This window comes from Cyphomyrmex costatus, unplaced genomic scaffold, assembly GCF_001594065.2.
Source record: "Cyphomyrmex costatus isolate MS0001 unplaced genomic scaffold, Ccosl1.0 scaffold121, whole genome shotgun sequence".
Lineage (NCBI taxonomy): Eukaryota > Metazoa > Arthropoda > Insecta > Hymenoptera > Formicidae > Cyphomyrmex > Cyphomyrmex costatus.
Window position 1 is genome coordinate 83,971 of NW_017275185.1, and position 25,394 is coordinate 109,364.

General features: G+C 38.8%; 3 protein-coding genes across 4 annotated transcripts in view; 1 reads left to right on the forward strand and 2 right to left on the reverse strand.

Annotated features, from left to right (window-relative positions):
* Positions 1 to 280: 280 nt before the first annotated feature.
* Positions 281 to 3,167, reverse strand: RFeSP (Rieske iron-sulfur protein). 2 transcript variants are annotated; one of them, XM_018547146.1, is made up of 4 exons: positions 2,994 to 3,167; positions 1,669 to 1,821; positions 1,414 to 1,591; positions 281 to 797 (listed from the first exon to the last, which is right to left on the reverse strand). In XM_018547146.1, exons 1-4 carry the CDS (start codon positions 3,085 to 3,087, stop codon positions 506 to 508), a joined length of 717 nt encoding a protein of 238 aa, XP_018402648.1. In that variant the 5' UTR covers positions 3,088 to 3,167; the 3' UTR covers positions 281 to 505. The 2 variants fall into 2 exon arrangements, with proteins under 2 accessions (XP_018402648.1, XP_018402640.1); XM_018547138.1 differs by having other exon boundaries at positions 2,880 to 3,167.
* Positions 3,168 to 4,992: 1,825 nt separating this feature from the next.
* LOC108779692 (coiled-coil domain-containing protein 43) lies at positions 4,993 to 8,245 on the forward strand. Its single transcript, XM_018547158.1, has 3 exons — positions 4,993 to 5,443; positions 5,946 to 6,334; positions 7,825 to 8,245. The coding sequence occupies exons 1-3, from the start codon at positions 5,279 to 5,281 to the stop codon at positions 7,895 to 7,897; spliced, it is 627 nt and encodes a 208-aa protein (XP_018402660.1). The 5' UTR covers positions 4,993 to 5,278; the 3' UTR covers positions 7,898 to 8,245.
* Positions 8,246 to 9,681: 1,436 nt separating this feature from the next.
* LOC108779714 (uncharacterized) overlaps positions 9,682 to 25,394 on the reverse strand; it is a 111,871-nt gene continuing 96,158 nt past the window's right edge. The window contains exons 4-11 of the mRNA XM_018547180.1: positions 16,623 to 16,761; positions 15,697 to 15,913; positions 15,179 to 15,277; positions 14,798 to 14,956; positions 14,582 to 14,720; positions 14,190 to 14,505; positions 13,942 to 14,071; positions 9,682 to 13,398 (exon numbers count right to left, since the gene is read on the reverse strand). Coding sequence (XP_018402682.1) covers positions 12,915 to 13,398; positions 13,942 to 14,071; positions 14,190 to 14,505; positions 14,582 to 14,720; positions 14,798 to 14,956; positions 15,179 to 15,277; positions 15,697 to 15,913; positions 16,623 to 16,761 — 1,683 coding nt within the window. The 3' untranslated portion in view covers positions 9,682 to 12,914. The remainder of the gene's footprint in view (positions 13,399 to 13,941; positions 14,072 to 14,189; positions 14,506 to 14,581; positions 14,721 to 14,797; positions 14,957 to 15,178; positions 15,278 to 15,696; positions 15,914 to 16,622; positions 16,762 to 25,394) is intronic.

Genomic DNA, 25,394 nt, shown 5'->3' on the forward strand with positions numbered 1-25,394 from the left:
CTTTTTGTTATTAATATTCTAAAAATTATAAAGATTCGTTTATCTGCGTGCTAAGCTCTTTTAGAAATTATTCGAACCAATTGCATTTCAAATACATCACACAGTATCCCGATTGATGATAATCATTCAATGCGCTTCGCGAATTCTAATTAATTATATGTCTCACATGTCATTTCTAAACTCAAAACTAATAATAATTTATCATTACCTTTCAAGTATTAAAATTCTGTAAGGGTTCCTATAAATATCAATGAAATTGAGCAATTAATCTACATAAATATTTGTTTACTTAATATTTATTCTGAATACGATACAGCGGTCACACTGTTATGTTCGAAATGTTCGAATAATTCTGTAATGCTTAAAAGAAAGTCCTTCGTTAAATTTCAAGAAATTTACAAAAACATATTTCTCTGATTCTTTCGCGATAACAATACGCATACCCACGGAGTATTTTATATTATAAATTATTTTATTATTTGACTACAGATAACGCAAATAGTCATTAACCAACAATGAGCATTTTGCCATCATCGACAAACTCATAGGGTGGTACTTCAAGGTTTAGCGGAGCTGGTCCTTTTCGAATCCTACCACTGGCGTCGTAGTGAGATCCGTGGCACGGGCAATAGTAACCACCGAAATCTCCCGCATTAGCGATGGGTACGCATCCCAAATGCGTGCAAACACCTATAACGATCAGCCATTGGGGATCCTTCACGCGAACGTTGTCTTCTTCCGGATCACGGAGATTCGCAACGTTCACTTTACCTTCCTTGTCGATTTCTGATTGAGGTCTATAAATTCCCACGAATATAATACAATACTTACATTAAACAGAAACATTTTTCTTAAGCCCGTATCAGACTGCAAATTAGACATACTATCCATCAAGAAACATATATGTTAAACCTGAGAAACAATTGGAAAGCACAGGCGATATTAACAGGCAACAACAGATTTTAATTTATCGAAAATGATTAGAATAGTTTCTGATAGATTGAAACTTATTATTTTCCGTTTCTGCACTTTTCAATTGTATATTAACATTAAACTGAACATAATGAATCATTTCAAATCTGTTTAACATTAGCGAATAACAAAGATATAATGATTAGGTTGGTATTACATTTGTCGCACGACAAATTTTTCAATGTTGATTGACAAGATAGAGAGATCTGAGAATCTTCTGCAGCTCAAAAACTTTATCGCATGATAAACGTAGTATTAACCTTACATTAGATAGTCATCTTTTGCTGAAATGTAATTGAGATTAGACTAGAATTTAAGCAATCAGTATAAAAAAAACAAACGTTGAGTTTAATGAACTATGCTTTAATTGGTCAAATCCAATCTCAATCTTAATTTATAGTTTGATACAGGCTTTACACAATAAATTATCAACTAAATTACCTGTGTCGTACAAACAAGGGCTTTCCACGCCATTTGAAGATAGCACTCTTGCCTTCAGGAATATTGCCGAGATTTATCTCAATTTTTGCCATGGCAAGTACATCAGCCGTTGGACTCATTGCGCCAACCATGTTGTGCACTAGTACTTTTGCGCTATAAACACCTGCCACAGAACCACCTAGATGCACAAAATCAAAGACGTTCTAGATTGTGGGATCATATTTAAGATGTGTAAGACATTTTCTTTGTACTTGCCAGCTGCGATAAGATAAGAGATACCCTTTCGGGTTGGTGCACTGTCCTTTGATTTTGCATTAGGATCTTTTACTTCATCTTTGCGATAATAGGAGTAATCTGGCCACTGAATGTCGGTGTGTGCCAAACGTCGCTGATGTACCTGTGTGTTGACTGCAATAACATAAAAGATTATAGGCCCGTTGTTTTTAGCTGATAAACTTTCTGTATGTATGTCCATCTTTTCTCTTTTTCTCTCAAATATAAAAAGAAAAAAAGAAAGATGAATTACAAGATGAATATACAAGAAGTTCAGTTGATGTCTGTTTCTATCGATGTAGAGTAATTTCAATCTCGGTTAAACTTACACTTTACCTTTTTCTAATTCTTGGAACTAGAAAAAGATAAAGAGTTAATTCAAATTCATAAGATTAAAATTAAACTATGTTAACAGAAACATGAAAAAAACAGACTTTGGAAGGTATTCATAGTCTCCGTTCTTATTTTAAGACTAACTCAAGTAACGTCTTAAGATGTTAATACAATCTGATTGACTTATGACATCTTAAGGCTGTGCTTAAGACAATCTCAAATATAAAAATTGAATATGAATACCGGTTTTTGACTGTTTCAATATACACTGTCAGTACTGAAAAGTTTCTATAATACACGTAAATTATAGATTCCAGGATTGACAGCACATATTGGAGCACAGCATGTTTGTCATGTTATCGTTTCAGGTTTGAACAGGAGGCTCAAATAGCAGGGAAACCTATCAAAATCTTCTGTAGATTTTCATCAATTTATATTTATAACAGTTAACGTTATCTTGGAGTAACTCCCCAAGTTCCCAGACAACATGCCTGTCTAAAAGACATTATAAAGATGATTTCTAGACAAAGACAATGCATATTATTTGGATTTACAAGTCTAAAATCCGATTGCATCAGCGATATTTTGACTTTAAGCGAGATTTAAATACGTGTCTGTGTTTATTTACAAAAGAAGATAAAGACAGATACAAATCTTGCTTAAGTCTCACTTAAAGTTAAAACAATCGTTGATGTATTCACGCTGATTCGGGCCTACACTCAACTGATAGCGCAGCGATCTGCGAAGTGCACATATCGATTATATAATCGCGAATAGGATGAATAATCGGCGCGATTTATTGTAGAGCACAAATTCATGGAATACTCGTGGCGTGGAACAGGCTAGTAATAGAAACGCACCTGCGACTCCCGAGCTTATGCATGTAGGTCCGGTAAGAAGATCCTGATAGACAGTCTGCGGGAGCCTCCGCCTGAAAGGTTGGGGAACGTTAATCTTTGGTTTGCTAACTTTACCGGTCGCGGCCACAGGCATTCCTCCATTTGAGACGACAGTCGCCGTCGCCCGCAGGAACGGCGAGAGACTTGTCGATTTCGCGATCACGTTCATATTTTATATGCTAAATACGTTCGTGACAACGTACGGGACGACACATTTGAGAGGCAATGGGAAACACTTCCGCACTGTGCCGCGGCAAGTCGCTGCGATCGCTATCAAGTGGCACGCGAGCGCGATCATCTGACGATAACGCGGTACTTTTGAAATTGAATTGTTTATAATTCATTTCTCTTTTTCTTCATCTTTAAAAGGGCATAGCCAGATACTTGCATGAATATATATGCGTAGAAAAATTGAATCACGCATCTAGTATGAAGAATGTAAACAATATGGCATGCTTTTACTTCTTTTCTTGATATAGTTTTTATTTTATAACACCTCGTGACATCACACTTTATCCAACGGATGTCCTGGAAACGTTCTTTTGCTGCAAGATATCTCTTGGAGGTCTTATATGAGTTCTTATTATGACATTTTCTTTAATTTGTCAATTTTTTTATTTATATATATTGTAATTGTATAGCTGTGTTTACTTGTAATTAAAAAGTAATAACACTTTTTACTAGCGATTTTAGTTAAAATTAATTGATGATCTTGAAAAAATCTACCATCAGCTTCGTACAAATTAATAAGATTTTTTTTTAAATACATTTTTCTTGTTCTCTTAATTCCTCACTGGATCTAAATGTATAAAGTCCAGGGTTGGGTAAGTTACTTTTTTTTTTAAACTAAGTTAAGTTAAAGTTAACAACCTTGAAAATTTAACTTAGTTAAGATACAAGTTAATGTATAATGAAATTAATTGAATTAAAAGTTAAGTCAATAAAAAAATGTAATTGAAAAGTTAAAAGTTAAAAAATTTTTTTTTTCATGATTTCAGGGTTTCAGTCACAATAATAACGGAAGTGACAATAGAACAAAAACTATTTAGATTTTAGAGCATATCCAAAATTTTATTATATTAATATTTTTTATAATAATATATATATTTTATAATGTTTTGTTTCTATATATATACACATGTATATACTCTGTTTTATATATAAATATATATATATGATATTATCAATATCAACACTCATTGCGTTTTTGCACAAAACCTCAAACTCTTATTATTATAACCGAATACCGAATAAATGCAGCAGCAAACTACAAGTGACTATAAGCTACTGCAAGCTGCAAATCCTGCAGTTAGAACCAGTGATGTAAACTCGTGTCTCCTTGCGGACAATAAAGAGTCTCTACTTGCAGGTACAGATTCTATAATAAGAGTTTGAGGTTTTGTGCAAAAATTCGCGAAGGCGCTGATCGTGTGCTGCAAGCCGGCCGGAATTCGTATCTTTCGTTACGTATGGCTTGTATTGTGTCTGACACTTAACTTTAAAAAAACAATAATAAAAAGTTATTAGTTACTAATAAAATGTAACTAAATAAAGTTAAAAAGTTAGGAGTCTAAAATGTAACTAAGTTAAGTTAAGATTAATTAACTTTTTAACTTTTTAACTTAACTTTTAACTTTTTAATTTAGCACTACCCAACTCTGGTATAAACTAATTGTAATAAAAAAAATTTACAATAGTGCAAAGCTGCTTTCTCTGCTGAACCCAGCCAATTTTAATCCAAGTAACCATGAAGTTTTCTGCCTGCTGACGGAAAATAATTCTAAATTAATGAAATATCCTGAATGATACATTCAAGAAATTAATATCGTTCAAAGAAATGGAAATTTGCTAAAAGTCACCGATACGTTCATTTTCTACATCTCGTACGAATTATATAATGTTCAACATGGTTATTAAACTCTCTCTTTCACGTTCTAGCATGAAAAATGTACGACACGGCACAACACAGGCGCGCGCAGTTACGACGCGTGAGTGTCAAGGTGCGCACGCTCCGGAAATGTGTTCCAGAAACGGTACGGCATTCACGACGCCGTATGTAAGAGCACGCGTGACATATACGTTCATCTTACGCGCGTCGAGATCTGTGCCATAGAAACGGATAAAGCCTGAGAGCTCCGACACGGCGATGTCCACGCCGCCGTCGTGGAGCTGACCGGGTGACCGTTCGCCGGCTTGTCGCGTCCAGGATCGGAAAGATGTGACTGCTCGGACGATCAGGCGTCACATCGCGGCGACGCTGCATCCTTTCTTCCTTCCGTTCTTCCTACGACAGTCGGAGCGCGCGCGAACAGGCGACCGGTGAAGTTAAAACCGCGTGAGTGCCGGAGCACGAGAGAGCGATGGCGGTCACGGCGAGCTCCTTCGACGCCTGGCTCAGTAAGAAGCTGCAGGCGCTCAACACGGACGAAGGTGTCTTCGGCACGTATATCCGAGGCATCCTCGAAGGTGACGAGTCCGAGGACGAGAAGACCGAGGCGCTCGAGAGCATCCTCGCGGGCATAACGGTGAGTGGTTGATTAGCGCTGCTCACGGTTGAGGTTAGAACACGCGCAGCTGCCGCCGCTATGCGTCGTCAGCCGGTCGGAAATAGCCGCGAGCTCGTGCTCCGAAAGTACATGTCTACGTCTCCCGTACGCTCTCCTCCAGGGAGTCTTACCTCCGCGTGGAATTGTCTGTCGTTTTCGTTCACCGACAGCACGAAGATCGGGAAACTGAGATCGGGAATCAAAGATAAGAGTTTTTCTAAGAAAGTATAGATTTTTTTTAAACGTGCCAGGAACAAGAATAAGAATTTATTCTTGTACGAAATTACGTAATGCTTTTTATGCTTTAAAACTTTTAGAGTGGATCTCTCTGAAGAGTGAAATGTCACTCTCTCAAAATCGAAAACTGAGCCACTTCTTTTCAAGATCGGCTCAATTTTCACTTTTTAAAATGAGATTCCACTCTAAAGAATTGAAAGAGTACGATATAGAGTTCACAGAGATTTTGTTTCTTCTATTGCAGGAAGATAATATCAGCAAACATGTAGCGGAAATCTTAAGCGCGTGGGCAGAGTGGTTGCCAACTGAGCAAGTAGCCGCAGCACCTGCACCTATGGAAGACGTTGATGTCAGACTGGCAAAAATGCTGGAGTCACAGAGTCTACCCACAACGACACAGAGGAGCTATACGGAGGAAGAGAGACGGATACGAGAGGCTATACTAGCACAATACAGTCAAATGTCGGATGAAGATAATAGCGGAGGAGATGGGGAAGAGGATGGAGCAAGCGGTGGAGACTGTGGAATCGAAAAGAACTTGAATGTAGCTACTATCATACAGCAAGAAAAAGAAAAAAGAGAAAAAGCCAAGCTGGAGAGTCAGAAGAAAAAGGAAAAGGACAAGGAAGACAGGTAAAATGATTGTAGCATTGATACACTAAAGCACGTATCAAACTATATATTGAAGATTGCAAATTGTGGAGATCAGAATTCAACTGAATAATGTCCATTTCCATCATGTAGATTTATCTCAGTTTAATTTACTCTTTATCCTTTTTAATTCTTAAGTCCACAGTGCTAGAACTCGATCCGAATTCTCGTTATATATAGCCAACTTACCATTTTTCAATAAAAACTACACGTTGTCCAAGAACTCTAACCAAGTTCTAATACTGTAGACACAGCTTTAGAATGAAAAAGATAAAAACTAAGATTCAAGTTAATTGATAAAAATGGAATATATATAGTGGTGGCAGAAATAATAGGTACACTGCAGATAAATCGTAATTTTATGTGCAGAAGATAGAAAAAAGTATTCAGATCAATTAAATGCAGCATTTGGAGGCCTTCTCATAGTTAATGCGCCATCAGATCCAAACAAATTAATCCTTGTTTCGTCGCTCCAAAGAATATTTCTCCACTGCTTCCCTCTCTCTCTCTCTCTCTCTCTCTCTCTCTCTCTCTCTCTCTCTCTCTCTCTCTCCATCTAATATTTTTTTTACTTAACAGTGGTACTTTTCTCGAGGTTCTAGCACACAATTTAGCATCTTACAGTCTTTGACGAATTGTCTTGCTGATATTGATATTAGTTTGCTACTTCAGTGTAAAAGAATTCGCAAGGGGATCACCTTTGCATTTTCGAAGTAGTAGCCGGTCAAATACTTCCGTTGTTTTTCGAGATTCTGCTGCGTGCTTTTAAGGCGTTAGCGATCATATTTTTAGACGGTCCAATCAATTTAGATATTTCCCCGAGAGATTTTTCATTTTTATGAAGATTTTTTTTATTGCAATCTTTTCTTTTCAGCTGTACAATGTTTCGATCGACCTATTTTTCATCAATTGTAAATAAGATTATCGCAAAATAATTTTGGTAAATACTAAATTAAACATAGATTTATAATTTCTGACAATATAAAAATGTTGAACAAAATTTAATAACTAGAAAACCGCTTGTACTTATTTCTGCCAGTCCGAAATCACATTCTTCGAAAAACGTCTGCATTTACCTACTTAATTCTAAAGGTCAACTGAGATTATTTATAAACATGTTTTTAAATGTTTCGACGTTTAACTAAAAAAGTAACATAACCTAGCATTAACACATATGTTTGCAAATCGAAAAAGAACAACAAATAAGTTAGTGTATCTATTATTTCTACCACCACTGTATGTATCTTTTTCTCTCTCTTGTAAGATTTTGATAAAATCATTCGTGATCAGACTTTGTTATAGGGTCTCCAAGTTCAACCAATTAGAACAAAGTAGATTAAAATCAAAATTATCTAGTTAGTTTAATTCTATAATCCTCAATTCGCAATCCTCAATCTTCTATCTGCAATTTGAGATACGGATTTAAAAACATTAGATAAATATATGAAACTTAAAATAGTTTTATATTTTAGAGAGAAGCAAAAGCAATTAAAAGAAGAAAAAAAGGAGAAGAGAAAAACTCAAAAAGGAGAGAGGCGGAGGTAGCATTGAAACAAAAGTGATGGAACGAACTTACTTTGAGATTACATACATATATGCTGTGGTATTTTATCTATATTGTAGACATGTATGTCTATCTATATTGTCGTGCATGCAACGATCTCCGACAGTTATTTAAATCAGTGTCATCGATCTTACATTTTCGTTAGAAGAATATGTGTAGCATCCATCTATCATTAGAAAATGAATTCAGATTCAGTACGAATGCATATATCAAGAAGCAGTACATGTAACGTTAAATCATCCTGTGCCTTCTGTCTATCTAAAACATTGTCCTTTTTTTTAAAAAATATTTGTTACTTATTCAGTCTTTTTTGTTCTCTACTCACTTTTAACGTTCTAATATCGTAAGTCTGTGTTGTATTCAGAACTTGCATCTATTCTCTCACTAATTAAATTGGCAGTAAAATAGTTGGTCGTTTATCCATAAACAATGGTTCTGAATATTGACACATCTTTTACTCATCGATAAATTAAGCATATTACGTTGTATCTTATATATATGGTGTATTTAATATGAGTATGTTAAAAATAAACTATTTAAATCATAGATATTTGGTATTTAACACTACAAGAATATGGAGACATGCTGCAAGGAAAAGGAAGATATGTGTCATGAAAACGTACTTTCGTTGCATTTGTGTACATATTTTTTATTAGTTATATATTTACACACAAGATACCGAGTCGAAACCGAGTGATCTTGGTATTGCATTAATAATGAAAGACAAACGCAGTAAGATAAAAACAAACGAACAAATGATACAAAAGATGATGCTTCAGTATCGTATCAGTATATATGTATGTGTGCATATATGTATACGCACACACAACACACACACTGGCATTATAATAATCATTTATTAGCAATTCTCTCGTTTGCTATAGTTAAGTCTGGGCAGAAATTGACGAACTCGCACTTACACATTTATAACAAGCATCCGCAATTTGAACGCCAGATTACAAATCACTGTATGAACTCTCGCTCCCACATTTTTATCGGAATCGCTCTTCCTGCACTTCTCTTCGTGTTTGCGAGATATATTCTCACTTCCGTGCGGATTCGCGCGTACCGAGAGCTCCTCTTAGAGCTTAGAAGAGCGACGCGCGTGCGTGGCCACATACGCCCACAAGAGCATTTCATGCATTAACGAGCTTCTCAAGCGAGAGATAATTTCTCGTTGTGGTCGCTCGCGTCTCTATCATCTAATGAAAAACTTACTAGCGCGTCAAATACAAACGCGTAACTCTATGATTGTCCTACTAGGATGATCTATGAGGCTCGGTTGTCGCAACGATGGCTCTTCGCAATAAACGCCTCGCAGAGGTCTCTTCATCGGACGCGTTTGTCCATTGCGGGAAGGGGAGAAGGGTCACGCACGCACACGCGTTATACTTAATTTTAATTCGATAATGTCTAATCGCGTCGTTAAAATTCGTTAATTAGTTGCACACTGACTTAACGGATATACGCCGCGCGGAACATTCCTTCGTTGAAGCCAGAGGAAACTCTTCTCTTTCTTTCTCTCTTTTTTTTTTCTCTTCATCGCGTTCAAGTGAGATGTGTGTGTACATTCGGAGCACGTTCGTTACATCCTGGACTAGAAAAAGCGACTGTCTCCCTTTTCCGTCCGCGCAGTATGGAGAGATAGCGGCGTACGCAACGACTATTCATTCGCGAACGACGAATTGACCAGGTGCGAAGTCAAGTAGTTTTCAGTCGAAGGACACGGATTTTCTCGGATGGTATTGAAATAGTACATGCCTTGCCTCTTTTTTTTTTTTTTTTTTTTTTTTTAGTCCCAGCTTTGCCGGTATCGGTCTTTAATTCGTTTAAGCGATCCCTCTGTCCTTCCCAGAAGACAAGGACCAAACCCAGTTTGAATCGAGGTAACTGACGCCAGGCTAAGCCGATCACTAACGTGTATTTTTCGCAGTATACGAACATGCTTCTCATATGTTTCTTTACGACGTACGCGCGACACACGCGTATCGAGTGTGCGTGTGTTGGTCTCTGTATAAGTGATGATGCACGTCACACAGATTTATACAACCGTCCAGTTTATACAGATAGTATAATTTGATCCCGCTGTATACAATAGTGAACACAACTAAAAACTTAAGACTGTACAATTGAACGGTGTTTTGTATTTTTTTTCTTTTTTTCCGAGGTGCCGGGGCAGGGATTCCGTAGACGGAGTCGCGCGTGTTCTTTGCGAACGCACTTCTTCTAATTGTCCTTTATCGTATCCTAGACTTAACTCGTTTTGCGCATTACCTCATCTCATGTGTATAATGGTATATATATATTTATGTAATAGATATATGTGTGCACATAACCATACGCCACACACCTTCTCTTTCTCGCACTCTTTTGTTCTCTCCGAGATAAGTCTTTCTCACAGGCATACACGCATACACACACATACACAGTCACGTCTTTATACAGAATTTGATATAACTCCCGTTCCCTAGAAATCGTCGCCTCATAGACATTATCTTCGTCAAATTTTCTTTTTCTCTCTTTTTTTTTTTTTTCGTTTGGAGTAATCGAACGAAATGCATACCCGAGACTTCGTGATGATCGTCGTTACGTTGACGTAATTACTCGAGAGTGACTGCTACGAACCCGCCACAAGTTGTAAGAATCATGTATCATATATAATATGCACTACTTCGTCAGTCGTTCGTTCGGGCAGATTCGCCGCATACGAATAATATATTTATATATATAATTCTTAATAGTATAATATACATCCGCTCGCGTTTATTGGCCATTCACCGATTATGTCGCGCGATATTACTACGAGATTGGTACGATATTAATTGTCCTAAAAATTCTTGGGTTAAAGTGAGACCGTTTGTGTGACGGCAAGTTTATTATTCGTTTCGATTATCGTGAGACGTTCGATAACTTTCCGCGAAAATCAAACAATATGCTTCACAAAAGAACTCAACGAGCTCGCTAAAAGTGTAATAAAAGTAAGGCGACACATCGATTTTTGCAGAACGAACATTAGGAACAATTTCGCCATGTGTATTTCCGTTAGCAATATAAAATAATAATTCATTTCAGTCTCTTGTGACGCGATCATAATTTGCGAGTATTCTCACATATCTGCTTCAATTTTCGGCCGTGACAATGAAATACAGATTACAGTTTTAGTAGGACCTCTGATGGTGTCGTACGTATAATAGGGCCTTTAAGAATTAGAGAAGCATGTAAAAACGGAAGATAACGTTCCGTGGTGGAAGCTCGAAAGCAGCAAACGGTGGAGCGTGACGCGTCTCACGTTTCTAACGTCATAATAATGTAATTATTATGAACTCGTGTTTTGCGAAACTTTAGAATGGGTACGGGCACATCGAACAATTACCAAGTCTAAAAGTAGCCTAACATTATAATACTATACAATAGGTTTTTTTTTTTGTCAAATCCTCTGCATATCGCAAAATGCTCGTGATGGTTCCGAAAGGGCGCGTCAAAATTATAAATCGCTAATTAATGCCAGGGAATAATGCCAGGAGCAACGTGTAAATAGGTAGTACTGTGAAGGCGGAGAGAAATCTCACGGGGCGTTAATCAACATTAATCAATTTCAACGTAATAAAGCATGCGTTACGTCGCGCAGACGATTAATGATGACTGAAGAGCGGTGTAATAAGGAATCACTAAAAATTCATTGAAAATGACCGAAAATTATAAGGCTCCTTTTTTTTTTTTTAACGTATCCATAGTAACCAGCATGTTGCTGCTGCTCTGCTCCGGGACTTGAAAAACGCGTAATTAAAATCTGTACATTCCTACGTATATGAGTAGTGTTAACTCTGTCATTATATCGATGATAATCCTCGTTACTCGTATGCCGCTATATCTTTGCGGTAATAGTAGCGATATAGCGATTATTATAGATAATAAGAAAATAATGATTAATAGTAAATTGAAATTATTATATTAGCGATCGTTACTTCTTAATATCAGAGAGATCTAAGTAAGACAGTGGTAGTTTAATATCACAATAAGACTACTCAGGCCTCGTTAAACTGGGGCACGCTTCACGTATTGTAAATGTTACTCTCTTCGCCTTGACGCTTCGTTATTAATCGCGCGACCCCTGTGTGTTGGCGGCACAGGTCTCAAACGACTCAGGTCTTCTCGGCGCGACCGTAATTCGATGGTAATCTCCGATACGTCGGACGAATCGTTGTTTGATCATAACGTGCTTCAATTAAGCTCCTCTATCGTCGTTGCCACGATACGCATATCGCGCCGCTTGCACTCGCGTAGTTATCTAAAATATGATGCTACTATATCTTCCGACTGCATTCACATGTACGAGCTTTTATACCGAAAATTTAATCGAAAATACACAACTCGACGATGAATCGTCTGTCTTACAGTTCGTCGACAGCAAGGCAAACTACGCATTCTATTCCATTGTAATAATTTTTTATTACAGCTACGGCCGAGATCTCGTCATCTGTTAATCGTGCACTTCATATAGGCGTGAGATAAACAACATTCGAACCAAATAGGTACGATGGTCCATGTCGAAATGTGATTGGTATACACTAACAATTGCTAGTATTATCATCGTAGGCCTATAACAGGTCTATATTTTCCGCGAATAACTACGATAATGCGCGCGCGCGCGAGTTCGATACGATTACCTGAGTGATATTAGATCGCCAGAGTCCTCGGGAGTGCGAATCGATCACGCGATTGCTATATTGCTCGTCATCATGCCTGCACGCTCTTCTCCCGTCGTCAGATCGTCATTTTGGCCTCATAGCTCGATACATGCCGAGACTCTGCGTTTAATTAGCCGTTTGGCATCAAGAAACGGTAACACCGGCCAGCCAGTTCTATACGCGTCTTTTATTAATTATACCCGCTCTCTTGACATATGTCGAGTGATACACATCTACGCACACAGTGTAAAGAGCGAGTCGCATCGATACGCGAATAGCCCGTTTAGAAGTGGCTGGCACAAACCCGACTTCACAATATCGGCGGCAGGAACGTGCCTGAGTCGTCGAGATTCGGATCTAGACTCGCAACGATGTCGCCGGTCGATGCGTGCCTCGATGTCGCTGTCTGCGTACTGCTCGCCAGGGCGTGACTGCTCGCACTGCCGTTCAGCTTGCTCTTCACCATCAAGCCACTACCGTTATCGGTGCCGTCGGTACCTGTAGAGACCTTCTGCACATACTTGCGACCTTTATATAATCGGTACATCGTATACGGTGGGTCCTCCATCGTCGTTGCTCGTTGCCGCGGTGCGCTCACAGTCACGCTCACCGTCTGTGGAGCGTGCGCGGATTCCCGCGGCGTCTCCACGCTCGTTGTCGTCGTATTCACGCTCGCGTTCACCGTCGATGAAGTTATCGCCGATGAAGAGGAGCTCATGTGCGAAGACGACGACGAAGTTAACCAATCGTGACGCATCGCCTCGTCGGGGGTCATACGCTTCTTTGGATCCCACCTGATAGTATCAGTAATCATTTAATAGAAAGTTCATAAATAGGGAATTTGTAAGATTCAAAAACTTTACGGGAGCTCCTTTTATTATCTATTAACCCTCCAACCCTTTTCACAATTTCTCTAATCTTTATGCACAATAAAATAATAATAATAATATAGTTACGATCCTTTTTATTATAAATTCTGATATAGATAAATTTATAAAAGATAAGTAATATACGATCCTTCTGATAGTAAACATTTATTGTTAAAGCTTTTACGCGAGTACTTAAGAATTTTTTCAGATTCTTATACAGTTCGGACGAATGTAAGAATTTGTACTGAAGATCGAGATTACGGATAAAGGGTGAAAATTTCACATTAAAACGAAGGGTTAATTATTATGAAAACTCTTCCATTCCCTGAGTTTCCATAAAATGATGTATCAAGTAAAAACTTTAGATTTTCAAACATATCGTAAATCAATTTCGTCGATGCACAATAGAATGTTCGAATAATAAATCCACGCGAGAATATAATACAGCATATTGTATAAGGAACTTACTCGAGGCATCTGCTAACGAAGTTTACGAAGAGAATGTCGGAGCACCGAAGCGCCATTGAGAGGTTCTTACTACCTGCCCATCTCTTCTTGCCCTTGCTGTTTGTCACGCATCGCGGACTTCCCTTCTGATCTGCAATTATTTAAAACCCGGTTCTTTGAGTATTATAGTGCGCGCGGCACGCCCTCTTCTTTAGTGGGGATTCTTTTGCCCCCAGAATTTTCAGTACTCGGGGATATTAATAACTTACCGAAGAAGAGCCTGCGACGAGAGGCATGATTGATAATGTGCTCCGGTGGCAGACCGAGGACCTCCATTATACAGGCAAGCTGCTCTATCTCATCCTCGCCTGGAAACAGCGGATACCCCGTGTACAGCTCGGCTAAGATACAGCCCAGACTCCACATATCGATCGGTGGACCGTAAGTAAGACCGAGAATCACTTCCGGACTCCTGTAGAACCTCGACTGTATGTACGTGTAAACGCGTTGGTGACTATAACACGACGAGCCGAAATCGATGACTTTAATCGAGCTGCTCCCCCGTTGTTTCAACAGCACATTTTCCTATATAACAATGTATATGAGACACTCTGGTTTAACGAGAAGAAAAAATTAGTGCTTCTTGATGGGTTTTACCCACCGGTTTCAAGTCGCAGTGAATGATGTTTTCTCGGTAGAGCAGTCTCAGGCAACTAATTAACGAGTTGGCGAAACGACGAATTAGGCTCAGGCTGAATCCTTGATAATTATTCTTTTTGATTAACTCGTACAAGTTCAAGCTGTAATACAAATTTAATTTCCGTTTAATAAATTCTCACAGCCCGACTCTGTTTATCTCGCTTGATCGCTCACCTACCTCATTAATTCGAAACTGATGCACAGATGATTCCTGAAGTAAAAATATTCTAGCATGTGTATCACATTGTGCTGCGAGTTCATCTCTAAATCCTTCTTTCTGAGATGTTCCAAGATTCTCACTTCGATGAGAGCCTGGTGATGGAATCTCTTCTTGTTTCTGCAAAGAACAAGTGAAAGCCGCGCTGTTTAAATGACGCGATGCTCGGAAAGCGGACACGTTCGGAAAAATGCCGGATGTATAGGACATTATTCATTGCGGATGCGCCATGTTTTTTTTTTTTTTTTTTTTTTTTTAAAATTTTTTTTTTTTTTTTTTTTTCAGATCGTAGCTCACGATCTGAATCATCGCGCGAGATGAGGGTACCGTTTTTCCACGTACCTGATAATCTTGATGGCGATATGTTGTCCCGTTTTATGATCCAGTGCTCGGATCACCTGACCGAAACTTCCCTTGCCGATCACCTCCAGGATCTCGTATCTAAGTGCACACAAGTTTTGAATACTTTACACACGTGCGAGTAAATAAACGTGGACAAGCAGGGATGTAAAAGAAAGGTGAAAAGAAGAGCGCGCTTGTATAATAATTGCTGGTCCCGTTTAACCGTTCACGCGAGGAGAAAATTCGTCATCGCGGGCATCTTTACTTACCGTTTTGCGATTTATTACAGTTTGCGCATGTTTATAGATATACCCTACTATGCGCGCAGCTGTCAACCGTAATTTCTCCTCTCGAGAGTAACGACATACGGAATGCAAGTGCGCGCAATTGCGAGATTCCATTGCTAGCTAGTATACTCGGCGAAACAAACATCAAGCGCGAGCGGCGATAACAATTAAGAAGAGTAGAGGGAAAGTTGCGTTGAGGTTTGGCGAAAGAGGACGAACGGGTGCTCTCACCTGTAAGAGATATGATCGTGCAGGACTTTGTTGTAACTGCCGTTTTCATCGTCGTAACCGCCGTTCTGGGAGGAGACCTCTTCGCCGTGGATTTTGTGGGCCGACAGACCCAGGTACCAAATCTCAGAGTATTTCTCGATCTCGGCACGCTCGAATTCCGTCAGTCTAGAGCCGTAATACTTGACCGCCTCCTGGGGCGTCATGGGCAGTCTCCCAGCTATTTTTTCCACGAAGAAAAAACACATGAGGCCAGCTGCGTATTTCAGGGCGTTCGCGAGAGTTATGTAAGTTTCCGACGACTCATAAATTCTTTTTTCGTTACCAGCGGTACATCTTTGCCAACGGTATATATACGTATCGTATGAGTTCTTCTTGATTAATTTCTGCTCCGGAAAGCCGCTCGACTTCAAATAAAAAATATCGACAGGCTTCTAATTTACAAAGCAAAGAAGGAGCGATACAAGATGTAATGTCGCAAAAATGTATAATTATCTTTACTAAATCAAAAGAATACCCCAGCATACGACGCATTCCTTTCATTTTGTAGGTATAATTATGCATTTTTGTGAACGCTATACGATATTTTGTATCGCTACTTCTATGTTGCGATTTAATTTTGCGCGGTCAATTTTTATTTAAAAAGCCGTGTAAAGCTGTACTTATTTGTTCGCTAAGTAAACCGAGAACCGCTTTTCCCAGGAATATGAATAATATCTCTCGTATATGCCGTAATCCTGTATTGCCTGCAATTCACGTCAACGTAACAGCGCGCGTTCCGTATGCTCATATGCGTATCCGCGGCGTCTTAAATACGCAATTCGGTCGACGGTGTATTAAATGATAGCTCGGCACGACCGGCACGTTTCCCCACACTCGCGCCGTATAAGGTATCGCGATTTTCACGTAATCATAGAGTTCTCACGTACCGTATACTTCGGGGGAAGTGGCGCTGATGGGTTCATGCAGCGGCATATTGTGGATGTTGTTGCTCGTGCTGTTAGAATTGTTCGCATTATTGTTGTCCGTCTTGTCCACTCGCTTGCTGTTGAAAAAAGACGGCAATTTCTGAAACAGGCACAAAAGGATTTTTCTTTACGAGTTTGTCGAAACGCGTTACGAAAATTTATCACGCCACGACATCTGAACAAAACCCGAGCTTGCACAGATTTATTTGCCCACGTTACAGTGACTCGATTTTTTAAGATATATATAATAATCAGTTTCTCAAGAAGAGGATGTTCGCCATAATTTCAATATAAAACTTCAACCAAAAAAATAAAACTGATCAAACGGCGCGTGTTGAGAGTAAATGTTGAAATTTTCAGAAGAATACGGAGAGAGCATATTCAATTAATTTTCAAGAGGCACCACATCTCCAAAAGAAACTTCAACTTTTTACGCAAACCGTTTCAGAGATCCTCCATATATTGTATCAATACATTGAAATCAGTATACATTGAACGCATATCCTTCTCGAAGAAACGTACCTTACGTACCGCGTTTCTCCGGCGCAATTTTATCGACGTGAGGAAATAACATCGCAATTACGCCAGGCTCAATTTTCGCGTTAAAATTGCCCGAATCGCTTCCGTGGCGCGATCGAAGCTTTTTTTTTTTGCATCGTGAAAGTGGCGCGGTATGATCTCTTAAAGAAAGTGGCACGCTCGATGAATGCGCCGCGGCGTGTGCGTTTGTGTGTGACTGTACTGACCCCCGATTTAACAAGTTTAACGACACCGAGATGCGACCCGGACAATTATTTCTTCACTGCCGAGCGAGAGCCATTGAAACGTTTCGTTGGCGGAGCGATGTCTTTCCGTACCAACAGCCAAGGGCAGTCACCGGTCGTGAATGCATCTCGAATAACAATAAGGCCTACTGTTGTTCGCGTCGGAGTCTCTAGCCTTTCATTAGATTTCCTCGCGCGTCTTTCCGCCGACGTTAAATATTTATAGCTGAATGCCGGTAATCGATTTCGGGTGCCGTTGCCAACTTCTATAGTGTCCAGCATCTATAATATAATATATATATATTTATGGACAAAATATCCCAACATAAGTCAGCGGAACGTGTTTAATGGCGAAGCGATAAATTATTGCGAAAACTTGTGGCGTCTTCTTGGCGTAGGTCAAACACCTCATGAATTTCCTGTATTCTAGATAATATCATATAAATATTTTATTCGAGATAGGACACTTTCTTTTCCTGTTTTCTCATTAATTCTATATATAAACATAATATCAAGAAAAGTGACAAGTTTATTCATTCAAATGAAATTATGCGAGAGAATACGCGCGGTTATTTTCAATCTTTTTGATTCGAGTATCTTGGAAACACAGACACCTTGCCGAGGTGGATATCCACGCTCACCTCGCTCCAGATGTAGCACTGTTAACAGTAGTATTTACGCGTGACGTTATGAGAAAGTATCGAAGTGGCGAATGCACTTCGCATGAATATTCAATAGCTTCGCATATCGCTCCGCGTATTACTGGCGTTTACCTTCGACGTACAGCATCGCGAACGTATAATTTTCCATACGTTAAATATTCGTATTGGAACACCAAAAGAGTTCGCTTCAGCGCAATCGACGTAACGATCGCTCTGTGTCTTAATTAATGTCGATCATTCTGAATAGATCTCTTTGCGCTAGCGTTTGATCTAGGAAGGCGCAAGTTATGACAAAGAACGACGCGATTTGGCGCCAATTGATCAGGCTGCCGGCAATTAAGGTCAGGCGAATGTTGGCATAAATTCCTATTAAAGGGTCGCCAGACGATCCACAAATGCTGTCCTTGTTGCCTTCTAGTTCTACATCGCAATCGACTGTTTGCGATAGAACCTTGTCAGCTGAAACGATTCAATAACAATCGAAAATTTTGCTGAATATAAATTTGAAAGTATTTTGTTACATCATCGAAATACTTTTGTTGGAAACTATACTATTGGATATCAAGGGAGCAGTAGTAACTCAATCCCTTGAATGAAATAACATTTTGTTATTTTTAACTTGTGTACGCGTCAAATCAATACATTTCTATAATTGGTTTCAAAGTAAACAACGTGTTTACGTATTAACGTATGCACTTAGTAAACGATAAACTGACTTGAGTCTAACATTTGGTAGAGTTAAATTGTTCAACTCCATTGTTTTAGTTAAATTGACATCGTATTGAGTAGGAGCAATAACAATTTAGAGAAATGATTGAGAAAATATAACAACTCAAATTCGGTATAGTTATTAACATGATGCATTTAACAGGGTGATTGCTAAAATATAAACGTTTTTTTGCAGCATTGTTCATCATTTATTTTTCAATATAATTATTTTTTATGATCCAAACGTTATTTTCAGATCTGTATCCAGTAAAATTTTAGATCTTCAGCAAAATAGTTCTTTCTATAAAATCGTAACGCGAATTAATCGATTTTCACGTCGTCTGACATAGCACCGTCATACAGACGTGATTTCTGCTTCATTAATTTTGTACGCGGTGAAATCCAGATTCCAATTAAAATACGAATCTCTGAGAATTGATCGGCGACCGCGGCTCTCTCGTCTGACCTGGTGTAATGAAAAATTATCGCCCGTTACGCGGATGCGTTTCGCGCGGGGCGAGAGGAGATGGCAGGACGCAGCGGCATAAATAAAAAGTTGCGAGTGAATAACCATTGCGGTCCGGAGGCCGCTCATATAAATTGTAATCTTATGTTTACCTCGCCCCGCTTATACCAGTCTCTCACTCTTATTCTCTCTTTTTCTCGACGTACCTGATCGATCGCGCGCGCGGTCTCTCGCACTCTTTCGTGTCCCTTTCTTTCTCTGTCTATCGACCAACGGAGGCTGTTCGCCACCGACGCGACACGGGCATGCTTAACGCACGCATAAATAACATGCACGAATCGCCAAGACTCACGTAATGAATTCGCCACGAGCCAAGCTCGTTTTGACTCTCGGAATTCGAAAATTCGCGAGACAGAGACCAGAAAGCCCCCGATGAGGACAATTTTGTATACGAGACGTAGTTTTGCGGTTGAAAATAAATCGTCGCGAAAAGATGAGCCTTGTAATTTGTAGGAGAATGAAAGTGGTGAACAACAGGGGAGAAATTTTCTCAAGGACGCTCGAGCGCATTCGGTTTCAGCCGCCGGCCACTAAACCGTTTTATTGCCTCTACCGATCGCGCAGATAGGCATGCACAATAACTCCCTGTGTATCCCAGTTATGTTATGCGGTTTACCTTGTGACATCTCCCAGTCGCGACCGCCTTTCTAATACCGCGTGCGCCAACGCGATGCTGCAGCTGTTCGCCGCCGCTGCCTCGTGATTACGTTAACACCGCGGCCGAGTGCCTACGCAAGTACTTCGGATACGTGGGACTTGACGTTGGCACGTGGGTGTCGCGGTATCTCGGAAGCAACGAAGCCGAGTGGAAACGTCACTCGACCATGGTGTACGCACAGAGAGGAGCTCATTAACCCGCGCGAGCGAGCTGATCCCTGGAGCGGAGCGGAGTGATCGGTGTTCCGTTACGACGTAAGAACGCCTTGAGAACGACTTAAATGGACGCGCGGATACAAACAGTGGTGCATTTTCACCGCATGTTCCACGCTAATTGCGACGTATCGTATGTTTACTTTCCCCAAGTGTCATGGATTTTTCCCTGAAAAACATTTCACGCGCGAACGAGTGATTTGAGAAAGATCGAATCGAACTCTCCAAAAAGTATCAATGTAGATTTAACACCATGCGATATCTGCAGCACGTAATACTTCCCATCATGTAAATATCAATTTTAACATGATGTACAGAGAAAAAGTTTCTTTACATTAAACAAATTTGTGCATTGGAATAGTCCAACGAAATTGAATATTTAAATTAAGAATGTGATTATTTTTATTAAAACTAAATTTTTTTGACTAAACAAATTATTTCATTTAAAGTTAAACTAGTTTCAACGAAACAAACGTGAATTGAACTCTCGAGTTAAAACAAGTCTTTTCTTTGTGTGTGGATTTAAAACCACAATGGTTTCCATCTAAACCCATTGTGTTAAATTCACAGCGATATTTTTAAAGAGAATCTGAGACATACAAGTAATAAGCTCTCCTTTTTTTATTAATACCAGGCAAAATCCAACGAGATCTATATACGATACATCTTGCGTATGTACACAAGTAGCAGATTGGGTAAACAGGACTATCTCGCACGGAAGCCACTAGATACGTGTATCAACATATCTCATCCACCCACGAATCGCGCGTGAAAGCATCAACTGTGTGTCTTGTTTAATTCAGCAAATACGTAGGCAAATACTCACGCGGTAGCGTTGCACTTCAAAATCACTTCCAATACGAGAGGATAATGGGCACGAATGCGAATTAATGTATGTACAATATTTGTCGTTTATCGGCAAATAGCTCGGAGGACACGAATGACTCTTTCGTTTTATTATCATAAAGGGGCACACGCGTGCCGTGAACCAAACTGCACACTCGTGATTGTCGTGAATGCAACTCATTGAAACTTCCGGGCGAAGACCATTTCGGGAGGTCACGTGCGAAACAAAATTCCCGGTCGACAGTCCGGCTATTCGTAATCCCTCGAGCGGCAAATTGTCAATTAATTTCGATTATACAAGAAATCAAGACAGCCCAGAGGGATCGACACAAACGATGCCGTGTGCCGTTTCACAGTTGAAAGTTACACGCAACCTATAATAATTTCACATCTATGATACTTCATTTAGAAAATAATAATAGAATTCGTAAAATAAATTCCTTAGTCGAGAACAAATTTAATCCTCTAGTGAGATGCACCCGAAAAAAAAATTTAAATTAAAGAAATCGTTTGTTTCATTGATTTTTTTAAGTTAAAGTGAAAATAATTTTGAGGAAAATAAAAATTTACTTGATTTCAAGAAATACATTCAATGAGTATGGTTACAAAACTCCAGGTATACTTTTCTTTAAAATCTTGTTTTGATAAGGGAAAAGAAAAAGTATTGTTCAGATGTCAGAAGTTTTAGTAGATTATTTTTATATTCCTTTATCTCATAAGAATATAACTAATGTAAATTTAACTGTAACTGTAAAATAATATACTAATAAAAGATGTAATATAAAATTGGAATATCTTTGGTACATCATTTACCGACTTGCATATCTTTAAACTATCTACTTACAAGATTAAAGAAATATATCTTTTCTGCAGCCGCATATATATATAGCTCTACTTCAATTTACAGTATAGATGGATCGCGTGTATCGCGATACAAATGTAATTTCATCAGCAAATTAATGTGAGTTCATTTATACGGAGAAAAGATATTCTAACGTCAAGTCTCGGTTAGTATGAAATTGAATGGGAATTACATTCTGAATTGGGTAAAGATTTTTTCGGTGTTTTGTTACCGAGATTAATCTGGTTTGCAAGCAACTGTTTGAGTTACTTTTCCGTCGTAAACTAGAAAGTGTTTTTGTTACAGAGATGTGTACGATCTCTTGTAAAGCGGGAAAGTGAAACAGTCTGCCAGTAAGCGTGATAAATCACCGGCTAATCCGTACTTTAACGACTTAATTTCGCGTGACTATTAATAGAATCCAAAATATACGCGTATCCTAACAGGGAATCCGCAGTGAGCGATTATTTGAACAGATGCGATTCGTAACTATGATTTGGCGCGGCATCAATTTGCGACTCTCGGTGATTTATTATTCGCAAATCTTACACTTTGCTGGTGGCCAATTATAAAACCAAGGTGTGTGAGCTGCTATTATTTGAACGTTCTAAAATTTGAACTAAACATACTTGGTCAGTCTACTCAAATTGCCAAAGCAAATTCTGCGTTCAATGTCCCGTAAATATATTTAGAAATATCTCGAATTAAACTGCTACTATCAACGCACCAGCGAGAATTTATTGAGAGAAAGTATATTCGCATAAATAAATTCTCCTGTCAAAATAATGTGCAATAAATTTCATCTCTTGAATAAAGGAGCTAAAGAGTCATAAAAAATAGTTATATTCTGTATTTATCGTGCAAATTAACCTGGATCGCGAACAAAAAATTCAGAATTCTCTTGAAGAAGTTAAAGAGATCTCGCGTTTACGATCGAACCAACTAAAGTCGGATGTACTCGTGCGATCCTCGCGGATTTACCGTTAGTATTTTAATTAACGAGATCCGTCATGCGTTATTTCTAATGCGCCTATAATGCACCGACCTTCCCCGGTGCAATTACCGATTACCCGGAGGATTTATTATAGCATCGTCTATGCCGGTTCTGTTAAAATACAAATGAAAAAAGAAATCGTATCCCTTCGTTAAAAAGGTCAAACATGTGAACTTCTGGAAACTTTGATCCCCTCTGTATCCGCATACTCGCTGCTTTCATCTAATTCACTTTAATAGTTTCAATCGAGATTACACAAGGTTATCACAAATTCTGAAAATTCCATTACTTTTTCTTGATTCTCCGACAAAATTTCACCATTTTCTTTTCTTTGATGTTTTCAATAATACTTAAAAATCTTGCATTTTCGTCCTGATTTGAAAACTATCTTTTATTCAGAGTGCAATAGTAAAATGTAAATTACTATTAATGCTGCTTACATTTAATTTTCAGTTGGTAATATTTCAAAATTATGCATTTAGATGTACGCATATCAAACTTCTTCAAAGCCAAGAATTTTTATTTTCTAGAAAATTTTGCAAAATTCTTTGACATTTCTCTGATTTTTCTATCTGAAACCGTTTTCAATTTTCTTGGCGTTTCTTGATTTCCTGCAGTTTTATGGCAACGCTAATTAATTTCTGGGGATATTTCGTGTCAATTCGGGGTGCTCGAAAGCACGAAAATGCGAAACGTGTATCGATCGAATCAGCGAAAGTATATTATAATATGATAACATTTGCGCTTTCCTGTTTCTTTCTTTCTCTGCAATTTCTCTTTGTCGCTCGGACACGCGCGGTTCCGCCCTAGAAGCGCTCCGAGGCAGATCCTGAATGATATCCTCCAACACTATTATTGACACACTTGCCAAACCAATCCCACAGACTGTTGTCGTCGTCATGGACTCGCTTCGGTCGTCCCAATCGAAAGTTATAGACACACCTACGCACATGTGCATGCTGCACATCCTGACCGGGACGATTGCGTAAGAGTTATACATAGCCGATCGCTTCCTTTCTGAACGGCAAAAGGAGCACGACTGACCAACCGGTATTTTCCCTGGCATTCGCGCTTACTCGCGCGCGGACGTGTTTCAGGTAAATTTCATAATTACGTAACGGAGTCGACGTTAAAAACGCACGTAGGATGCGATTGGCAGATTTCTCCCTGGGATTACTAGAGATTACGCGGCCGTTCGAGCTGGGATTGATTGTGGTATTAACGTGATGGTGAAGCTTCTAATAATCAATGACTCGTGAAACGAGAGTCCGGGGCGGCTTGTAATTGCGCACTCCCGGCTTTTCAAATTCGTATAAAGAAACGACCGGGCACGTTGCTGCACGCGTATAAGTGCGCTATCCGTTATTGCATAACGCCTCTTCGAAGGATATATCGTTGTATTGCACTTCAACGGAAGACAGATTTCTAAGAAACCATTTTATCTGCTTAGATATCTCTTGTGTCGAATTGTGTGTTCGATGCGAGTTATTTATATGTAGAAACGTATTTGTCAGAGGCAACCGATAAGAGCCGAATCATTTTCTAGATAAAATATCGGAAAGATTATCAAAAATTATTAAGAGTTTATGAAAAGATTTATAAATTATACACACAGTTAGCAACAAAAATGTAAGAGGTACACTGTTAAATTTATAATAGGTCTGTTTTCTGTGGCTGAACTAGGGTACACTTTTAGAATTCAAAGTGAGATAGGTATATATGTTTGCTTGCGATATTTGTCGAAAGCGAGAAAGAGAGTTCTAGTTCAGTTTAGGAACAGAAAACAAGCCAAATGTTAAATTATCCAATTTCTTTTTAACCATTCTATATATAAGCCACTGTTGCCACTCAACACGTCGTCAATTTAACCAAAACAATATATAGAGTTAAACAATTTAATTCAAGAAAATATATTAAATTTGACTCATGAGATTTGTTAAATTAATTGCACACGTTAATGTAGAAAAATAATTGTTTTACTTTGAAACTAACGAAGTTAGAAAACAGAAATGATTTGATTTACATTTTGATATGTATAAAGTTAAAAATAACAAAGTATTATTTAACTCAAGAGATTAAGGTCATTGTTCCTCTAACAGTAAGATTATTATCTTACGTTCTCTATTGGCCAATTTGCTTACAGCTTACGATTTATTGTTTTATGTTTTTTTCTATGTGTTCAGGAAAGAAAACGCAAACTGTACCGTACGTGGAACACAGGATACATAAATGAGTGTCAAACAATGCAATCTGCAGCGCGATGGGCAACAATCCTCCATCCTTTTCAAACGCAGAGCGGATTAATAAAGTACGTTTATTGAGATACGCAGCTTTATAAATATATTATGCGCGCGTATTGCGTTGATGAAACAAACAATACGCACGTATTCGATCGCGTATGGATTACGTTCCCGATGAACATCAACCACGGCACTCTGCAAATCCTTCGAAATTCACGGTTTCATCCGCAGATAAACCAGTAACATGATTTATTCATGAAAATCTAAAATACGGCTGTACCG